This window comes from Diabrotica virgifera, chromosome 2 (genome assembly GCF_917563875.1).
Source record: "Diabrotica virgifera virgifera chromosome 2, PGI_DIABVI_V3a".
Classification (NCBI taxonomy): Eukaryota; Metazoa; Arthropoda; class Insecta; order Coleoptera; family Chrysomelidae; genus Diabrotica; species Diabrotica virgifera.
The window spans coordinates 260,229,489-260,239,832 of NC_065444.1; the positions used below are offsets into that span (position 1 = coordinate 260,229,489).

At 31.6% G+C, this 10,344-nt stretch overlaps 1 protein-coding gene across 1 annotated transcript in view; it reads right to left on the bottom strand.

The window, feature by feature from the left end:
• Positions 1-9,504, bottom strand: part of LOC114336082 (stress-induced-phosphoprotein 1) — a 28,038-nt gene extending 18,534 nt beyond the window's left edge. The window contains exons 1-4 of the mRNA XM_050644528.1: positions 9,312-9,504; positions 8,874-9,206; positions 2,567-2,904; positions 67-497 (exon numbers count right to left, since the gene is read on the bottom strand). Of these exons, the coding sequence (XP_050500485.1) occupies positions 67-497; positions 2,567-2,904; positions 8,874-9,206; positions 9,312-9,320 (1,111 nt within the window). The 5' untranslated portion in view covers positions 9,321-9,504. The remainder of the gene's footprint in view (positions 1-66; positions 498-2,566; positions 2,905-8,873; positions 9,207-9,311) is intronic.
• Positions 9,505-10,344: the final 840 nt, after the last annotated feature.

Genomic DNA, 10,344 nt, shown 5'->3' on the forward strand with positions numbered 1-10,344 from the left:
AAATATGTTTTTGATCTTTCTTAAGAAATTTCAAAAGAAAAAACTAAATTTAGCATATTTACTTACCCATTTCTTTTTCCTTTTCAGCTAGTTCTGGATTGATGTACGATTTCCTTTCCTCATCTTTAATAATACGTTCTACATCTGACAATAACGTCTTGATTTCAGGAGTTCTGTGTTCAGACATAGACTTTTCGTAATATGTCTTCGCTGTTTTATAGTCTTTCAATTTTTTATAGGCGTTGCCAATTCTCATGAAAGACTTGGCAATAAGTTTAAAATCAGCCCTGTTTTCTCTACCAAGGTCTATAGCTCTTTGGCATTCTTTTATGCATTGTTCGTATTCCTTTTGTTCAAAATAAACAGCAGCTAAATTGTTGTAAAAAGTAATGTCCGTAGGATCATGTTCGATAGCCTTGTTGTAATGTACAATAGCATTTTCAAAATCTTTATTTTTGTAGAAATTGTTACCCTGTTCCTTTTCAGCTTTTGCTAACCTGTAAATTAAAAATGATCAATAATTTATGCATTGTGATTAGAATTAAAACATAGAATCATCTATTCTACATCCTCCCTCTCTGCCGTTTAACATTTATGTAGAAAAGATCTTTCAACTTACACAGCAGAATGAAAAATGTATCAAAATAATTTACGATGATACAGCTACATATAATATGCCGATGATACAGCTATCATAGCAGACAATATAGAAAAATTCAGTGGCGATGGGTGACTTTTTTTAAAGTTACCAAACCCAGATGTAAAAAAAAACTTGTTTAAAAGAACCTCGCAAATATAAGTTTTTGTTTATTTTATCTGGAAAAATGTTAATAACAGAATCGTAGAACGAAGGTTCTGTCATTAATCCATTTAAAAAGCGTTACTCAATGAAAATTTCAACGGATGCACTTGTAGCCGGAATTATTAAAAATAAGTTTGCCAATTTAAAGGGTTCCTGAAATGCATTATCAAGTTTTGAAGACGTTAAATATTGATATAATTCTTGTACATTTTTTTTTTAATATAATCTGGATCATTATAAAGAACTGTCAATTCTATTTTTTAACTTTACTGTGTCAAATTTTTGTCCATATAGCTGCACAAATTGATGAAAATATCTGAAAATTTTTTGCTTTAAATTAGAAAACCTATTTTAAGTTGGATAAATCATAGTGTCAAAAATTTCAAAAAAAGTCATCAACGACGCTCATCCATGTTTAATTGCACGCACACTGTAATAGGTAAGTAACCATTCCAAAAAGTGGTAACAAGAATACTAATATCCACAGCGCGCTTACGCCTTCGCCTTTCAAAATTTTCAGACACGAGCCGTCTTCGACCGTCCGACCGATAGCCGATGGACCTTCATTTGTATCCACATTTAAAAGTGGTAACATTAACCTGCAACCGAGTCGCATAAATTCGCCAATATTTGCGTGCGTCTAGTTGGCTTTTTAGTGAATTACTATTAACACTCATATTTCTATTGAAAAAAAAAATAAAATGGAATTATTTCACAGTAGTCATAAAATATTTATTTGCAAGATTTTCAACTGTTACCAATGGTAACAGTGGTTACATGGACGCTTCGCCAGTGGAAAAATTACAAGAGATAGTAAATAATATTTATATGTACAATGGGAGAAAAACAAGATCTGAATATTAAAATCACAAAAACGAAATTAATTATACTCAACAGATAATCCCATATGCACGCACAAATCAACCATCTTATAAACAGAGTTGAGAAGTTTAAATATGTTGGAGTTACTTTCAATAGTAAATGGGACAGTGACGAAGAAGTGAAGATACAAGTAGCAATAACCACCTTTATCAGTGTGAAACTCCTTTGGTCTCCGTATTCGCATCCTACAATGCTACATAATATGTTGGCCATATTATAGCCAATAATAATGTATGGTAGCGAAATCTGGTAACTTACAGTAAGATCGCTAAACTGTATTGCAGCGCTAGGATTGTGGTGTCTTGGAAGGTTGCTTAAAATTCCATGGGTTAACCATATTACAAATGAGGAGGTCTTAAAAAGACCTAAAACACAGAGAGAAATTCTAAACATCGTTAAGCAGAGAAAAGTCTCATATCTAGGCCATATTTTAAGGGATAACAAATATAACCTCTTAAAAATCATTTTAATGAGCTAAATTATCATAGTTTTAGAGACATAAGAAACTGGTGCGACATACCTGAGATCAATACAATAATCCAACAGAATAAGAGGAGAAGAAGGATACTTACGCATAATACTACCAACATTAATGCCTACATGCTGCATAACTATGGATGCTGCATAGAAGATGAACAAGAATCACCTATTACGCATGTTTTAGATTTTGAGTATGTTATAATTAAAAAAAAAACTCAACAGAAGACGAAAAGAAGAACGAGAACAAAGAAGAAGACGAGAAGCAGAAATAACAAGGTTATAAACAAATGACGAATTCAAATGTTTTATAAAACATATACTAAAACAGCTGTTAAAACAGAAATAGGTTATTTCAAAAAATAATATAAATATAAAATATATCAAAAAATAATATATACACACCTTTTATTTTCGGGTAAGTCAGGTTCCGGTTCCTTCTTAGGTTCCGGTTTTGGTTCAGGTTTCCTAGGAGGTGGCGTATACGCTGGTTCAGTATCCATAGGTTCTTCAGATCCAATATCTACACCCAAGAGAACACTGAGGGTGGTCAAAACTCTGGGGTCTTGTAGTTTGGTACCCATCGATTGTGGATTGGCCTGTAGTTGTGCTAAAAGGGCTAAATATTCAGGATCGTCGAGGAAAGCTCTTGTTTTCGGATCTGCTCTCAGTTTTGGTATTACATCGGGAGCAGAGAAGGGATTTGGGAAAGAGCGGCTTTTCTTAGCTTTTTGAGCTCTGACCTAAAACAAGTTAAAACATTTTGTGGTATATGTTTGATAAAAGTAGAGGGCTTAGAAATTCAAGATATCCATCAAAAGTATCTGAGGTTCTATTAAAGAAGGATGTTTCAATCAGCAAAATCTGAACCACACACTAGAAGTAAACACAATCAGCAGTAGTCTGTAACTTTTAACAAATTGAATAGAAATGACCAAGTCGAATCGTAATTACAAGAAATCTGAATGTTGGATATCTATCGTGTCGTTTTCATGTTTGGATTGGCATTCTGTAACTCTCATTGTAATCAGTGTAAATCGAAAACACCAACTTCTATTTAACGTGCTCAGGATGTGGTGGCAAACCAGCACTGAAAAGATAAGTAAGTAAGTGTTCCGTGATGTTAAGTTACTGGACAGGCTAGTGCAGTGCGAAGAATTCATCAAAAAAAGAACAATTTTTTTTTGTTTTGGTTAAATTTGACAAATACAATACAAGAATAAAAAATGGCAAGCGGAACACTAAAGAAAAAACATTTGCTGAGCATTTAAATTTAATAGTAGACTTTATCTCTGAACAAAAGTTATAATCTGCCATCTAGTATGTTCTATGGTGATGTTACAGGTGATAATGCTTAAGATATAGTTAATTTATTTGGTAATTCTAATTCTAAAACTAATCAGATCCCAATTTTTAACTATCAGCAGAGTGTAAATGTGAATTGATAGTGTTTTAAAGATGCCTTGGAAATTATCGCTTGTACCAGATTATTTGCCAGCTTACATACTCAAGCATTGCATTTTTACTCTTGTAAAACCTATCCACTACTTACTTAATTCCTCATTGAGTACTGGGATATTTCCTGATTTTTGGAAAACTAGTTATTTAACACCAATTTTCAAGTCTGGTAATAAAAATGATGTTGAAAATTATCGAGCAGTTTGTAACCAATCTGTATTACCCAAACTATTTGAGTGTCTTGTAAATAACTTTTTAACATGAAATTGTAAAGATTTAATTGATGTTCAACAACATGGCTTTTCTAAAGGTAAGTCTACATGCACGAACTTAATATTGTATACTCATTTTATTGCTAATTCAGTTGAACAGAAAGGTCAGGTTGACGCTATCTACACAGACTTCTCTAAAGCCTTCGATAGAGTTAACCACGATCTGCTTATTGCTAAATTACAAGGCTATGGATTTGGAGGTAAACTACTTGAGTGGATAGGTAGTTATGTATCTGGTAGATGTCAGTATGTAAAATATGGAAATTGTTTATCTCAGCGAGTATCTGTGACCTCAGGTGTTCCTCAGGGGTCTCATATCGGGCCTCTCTTATTTAATATATTTGTTAATGATATATCCTCAGTCATTAACAGTAGTAAATTTCTAATGTTTGCTGACGACCTTACAATATTTCGAGTAGTTAAGTAATAACCTAGTTGATGCTTCTTTGTTACAGAATGATCTTAAAAACTTAAATATAAAAAAATATTTTAAAACTACTTTTGGAAGATCAGGAGAGTTTGTAAATTATAATTATTGTATAAATAATGTACCTTTAGAGGCACATAGTAATATTAAAGATTTGGGTATAAAAACTGTTGAATTTAATATCGTATTATGATATATTATGAATATACCTAATTATATATGAAACTTCAACTAAAGCTTTAAAGATGTTGGGATTTATTCTTAGAAACTGTAATCAATTTTCGGTACAAACTTTAAAAATGTTATACTTCAGTTTAGTTCGGTCAGTTTTGGAGTATGGTTCTCTCATTTGGTCTCCTACATATAATACTGACATCTACAGTATCGAGAGAGTTCAAAATAAATTCTTGAGGGTATGTGCTTACAAAATTGGTTTTATTAGACAACAATACACATATGATGATATACTGTCCATACTTAATATCTCATCACTACACCATAGAAGGTTTGAAGCACATTTATGTTTCCTTTTTAAGATTATAAATGGATATGTTCAAGATCCAGAGTTACTAAGTTTAACAAGTTTCAATGTTATTACTAGAAGAACTCGTAACGCTGGGATTTTCAACATTCCATTTCATACTACAAATTATGGTCAAAACGAACCCATTACAAGAATTTTACAAACTACCAATGAGCACAGCAATAGTTTAGAGTTATTTGGAATATCTACAACATTTAAGAAATCAGTTGAGATTTTAAGCATTGCTTAATAACTTGAGATACTCGTTTAATTGAATTTTGTTTAATTTTTTGGTTTGTATTTTTTAACGCAACCTATGCTTTGTAAAGGTTAATGTTTACTTTTGTAAAAATGGTATATTCGTAAAAAAAATATTTTTGGTACTTAATAATTTTGGTTTTTTGTTTGGAACACATTAGATACATTCAAATCCACACAGTCTACTAGTAAATATTAATTAGAGTAGCAATTATTCTTAAGATGTTTAATGGTTTCTATTAACCTTGATGCTGTATAAATATTGGGAAATGAAGTATCAGGTTTGGGAATCTGGTTAGACACCAAACTGTCATTCTCAAACCACATCAAACAAGTAACAAACAGGGAAATGAAAGTACTGGGATTTATCCAATGCACATCTGTAGACCTGTCTTTGTGTCATTCTCAAACCACATCAATCAAGTAACAAATAGAGCAATGAAAGTACATACTGGGATTTATCCAACACACATCTGTAGACCTATCTTTGTGCACGCTTGGAAGACTTTACTGTAGTCTTGTTAGAGTTTTAATCAGTTGTATGGTCCCCATCATACAACTGTTACATTAACATATTGAAAGAGTTCAAAATAAATTTTTGAGGATAGCAGCTTATAAAAGTAGATACTGGTGAGAGGAATATGACTATCAGTGGGTAAGAGACAGTCTTAATTTACCAACACTTGAGTCAAGGACAACATTATTAGATTTATGTTTCCTACACAAAGTCATTAATGCCATTGTAGATTGTTCTCAACTGTTATCACTTGAATGGTGGGCTACAACAACGTTGTAAGCGACACATTGGGTCAAAGTGAGGTTTTAATGCAATATTATTGTATATCCAATGACCAATGCAAGCATCTTTCAATCAGGCTAAAAACATTTTACCTTCCCCGAGTTTTTCGTACCGCAATATTGGTATCCATATTGTCATAAATGACTTGTCAATAAGTTTTTTCGATCTCCTGCATAATCTTAATTCTGTCGCTTACAACATTGTTGTAGCCCACCATTCACTTGTTAGTCTCAAAGTTCCTAGTAAAAGCAACAATCAGAAATCTTTTCAGTGCCATTTCACCAGACTCATGATGGTATAGCTAATGACAAATATTTTTGATTCCAAAATTATTTTGTTTAAAAAACAACTAAAAAGTATCTTACAATAAGTTTGTTGTAGTTCTGCATTTTCTTAAAGAGAGTGTATTATTCTGAGGTGTTTGTTATTTTAATCATTTATTGTTGTTAAGGTGTAGATTTGCAAAACTTTTGTAAATGGATAATGTAAATAAATAAACCTATAAGAATTAAAAATTAATTAATATAAATGCCCTGACATATAGATTTAAAAAAATACAGGATTTCATTTAATGTGTAGCTATTAAAGCAATATTGACCTTCATAAACTTTAATTCTAATAACAAGGAAAACTACATTTTAGAATAAAATCCATTGCAAAACAGATTTCCCATATAAAAAATATTTAAATCATGTGAATTACTAACAATATTCTTGTGCTACTAATTCTAACGTGCTATGTACTAAGAGTATAAGTCATAAAAAGATTTTTCGGGATTCTTCTATATTTTGAATTATATAATTAATAAGGTATTACCAAAGTAGAAATTAAAATAGTTAATTACTAATTTATTAATCATATCTCATCACCATTTTCATATTTAGTTGTAATAGTTATTTTATCAGTGGTAAAAAAGACTTTGAAAAGTCCTAATAAAAAATTTTCATTTTTGACTTCTACTCTTAATACATAGCACTCTAGAATTTATCTCCTTGAAAATATTTAAGAAGTCTCTTATATTTTCAAATATAACACTTAGACAATAGTATTATACATACAGTTTACCTTATACAGTCAATATTATTGATGCAATATATGGTAAACAAACGGTAGCCCTCATACCAAGGACGGATTCACGATCGATTTGGGAGGGGGATAGCAGGGGTCTGTGGGAATTTTTTTTAAACATTTGGGTTAAACGGTGAGTTTTAAGGCACTTTTCACACACTTTTGAGTGCCATAAAGACATTCAAAACGTATCGTTATTAAATTATTTTTATTTGTATAGCAAAGAAAAATCAGCAAATTTTTGAAGCTATTCTTCTTTAGCGACGAATCTATTGAGGGTAAAACTTATTTACCACGCGCATGCGCACACCGACAGTATGGTATTAGTGGTTATACGGGCTCTGATTGGGTGTTGAAATTTTGAAATGATCTGTCAATAATTGTTCAATATGGAGATTATGGTAAACACTAATAGTTTCAATACCTATCTATTAGGAAAATGTAAACAAAATAATGTAGTTACCTATTAGTAGGCAATGCTTTAATTTACATAATCTGATTACGAACAAACTTTCTAAAAATCTTCATCTCATATATTGTTTTCTTACACTATACTTTGTTGTATTTTATTTTGACAAAAATCAAACTAATGATTTTATTAAATTCATATAAATTTATGGTGTAAACGTTTAGTTTGAGTATATTCCCATATGACGTACACGCGGATGTGGTCTAGTTTGAAATGCCGCGGCATGCCGTCAGCTTTCGTACAGCTCGGTAGAAGTGAAGTGAGTTCGAGCCCCAAGCAAGTTATTACTTTTTTATTTTTTTTTATAGATTTTATGATTGTAAGTACTATATTATTATATAATTTTTGAAGATATTCTTCTTTTTTGAAAGTGGTAGATAAGAAAGTTAGTTTGATTTTTAAATAAAATAAGTAAAAATAACCTTTTAAGTATATTTACTTCGTTTAAATTACCTATAATAGAAGAATATCTTCTTTTGTGCGTACAAAGTACACACACATTCTTTTTTTAGATACTCGGTAGGGCCATGGCCCCCTCTCTGGATCTGCCCTTGCCTCACACAACTCAATAATATTGATCAAAAAAGTGTCAGTTTCAATTGTGCAGTCAAGGAGAATGGATCTAGCATTTTTAATCACATTTGCTTTGGTTTTCAAGAAGAAAAGAAAAAAAGGAGGCAAAGAACAATGTGGATAAAAAACTGGTTAAATAGATATTCCCGTCATGGACCATGGATATAGGTAATTGCTTCGAGAAGTCCACAGTGAGCCAGATGGCTACAAAATTTTTTTAAGAATGGATGAACAACTGTTTCAACACCTATGTACCTATATAGTTGCACTCATTTCACCATTTATAATAAAGAAGGATACGATTATGAGGATTTCACCAGTGGATAGACTGGCAGTCACACTAAGATTTCTAATAACTGGCAATAGCTTTGAAATGTCCGTCTTATATGGCTGGTGTCCATCTCAAAAGGGTTAAAAAAACATACTATTCAATCAAACAACCTGTACAGGGTCTGGACCTCGATTTTTGACCCTTCGCTTCGTTATCGAAAGTATTTGATTTGTATCTGTTTAGTGTACAGATAGCGAATGATCGATAACGCAGAGAAGGGTCAAAAATCGAGGTCCTGTAGAACAACAAATTGATGTTTTATTCCACAATATGGTGTTGTATACCCCACACCATGTCAGTACTATTGATGGTGCCCCAATATATTGATGGGACTTCAATAAAAGTTAAACAGATTTTTGTTTCGATATTATTGCCATCGATATTATTGTTTCAATGTATACCTTGCATGTTCAATATATTGATCAATAACGATATTGCTTCAATATTATTGACAGTGTAAGGTAAGCATAATAGGAATAAAATACCAAATGATGAATTATTCTGGTCAATAAATGCAGTACCATTAATTATTACCTCATTTAGTCCTTCATTAAGCTGAGCATTGCTTGGATCTATTTCCAATCCTTTCTCGTACGTAGTAATAGCTTCATCGTGTCTACCTAAATAGGACAAAGCAGCACCTTTCCTAGAATAAGCCTTCGACCAGTCCGGCTTGATTTCAACAGCTTTTTCAGCATCTTTTAGGGCTAGATCATATTGATTCGCTTTAGCATAAGCAGCAGATCTATTCGAATATAAGACGGCATTCTGTGGATCTAGGTTAATTGCTTCAGTGTAATATTTAAGTGCCTCATCTATCTTATTTGCGGAAAGTGCTTGATTTCCTTTATCTTTCAAAACTGCGACCTACGGTAACAATGTGCTTTTAATTTTTCATGTTTTGGAAAAAATACGATTATTGTATTAATATTTTACAGCGAAATGGTTTTAGTATTCAAGTGGCTACATTACCTGTTCCATTTTACCGGTAAATGATAAATATATTTAACTTATTCACGAACTAAACACTTGCTTTGTAACTGGTATCGAAATTTCCTTTCCTTCCAGAATTTTCGCCTCTCATCGAAAATGACAGAAATATGACAGATGACAGGACAGCAAACAGCAATGAGCAATGACGTTTAAGGCATGTTTAAGGAGCAACATTTAAGTATGTATGGTTTGTGAGGAGCAATGTCAAGCATGTCAAGGCAAGAGGAAAGATGTCACTGGATGTCACAAAAATTTATTTTTCTTGAATGTTCCATACATAGACTTGCTCCATAGCCTTATAATTATTTATATTTATATTTTAGTTTATATACTTATATTTCTTTATAAATATATTTTAAATATTTATATCTCATATAATAATTGTATTGCAATATTAATGATTTACACAAATATATCAAAAATATAATTCTTCATAAAAGGTATTCAGTCAGTTTATATTCTTAACTTTTTTTGTATTGGATAAAGTTAGATAAAAAGTAATACAAATATTTGTAAACATTATTTTTTTAAATTATAAAAAAAATGAAATTGTTTATATTTTTTCGTTTGCGTATTTACGTTATTTTATGCAACAAGCATTTTACCTTTTGGTATTACTGGTTGCATATCCAGAGGTAAAATAAATATTCACAGAAACTCATGAAAAATCAAACATTCAGTGGCGGATCTACGGGGAGGGAAAAGGAGAAATTTCCCCCGTAACACGGTCCAAAATTAAAGAAAAATGGTTAAAGGCTGTATGACACTATGCATTTTCTTGTATCATTTCTAATATCGTTTCTGATATGTCAAAAAAATGTATAGTGTCATACACAGATACAAGAAACGATATCAGAAACGATACAAGAATTTGTGTCAGGCACAGATTCTTGTACAATAACTGCGCCAATTTCTGCGCAAAGAGCAAAAACGTAAAACCTGCTGGTAAAACTTCTAAATCTCATAATGGCGGCTGAAAATGAGATCATATGATTTATGTCTTGATAAATTT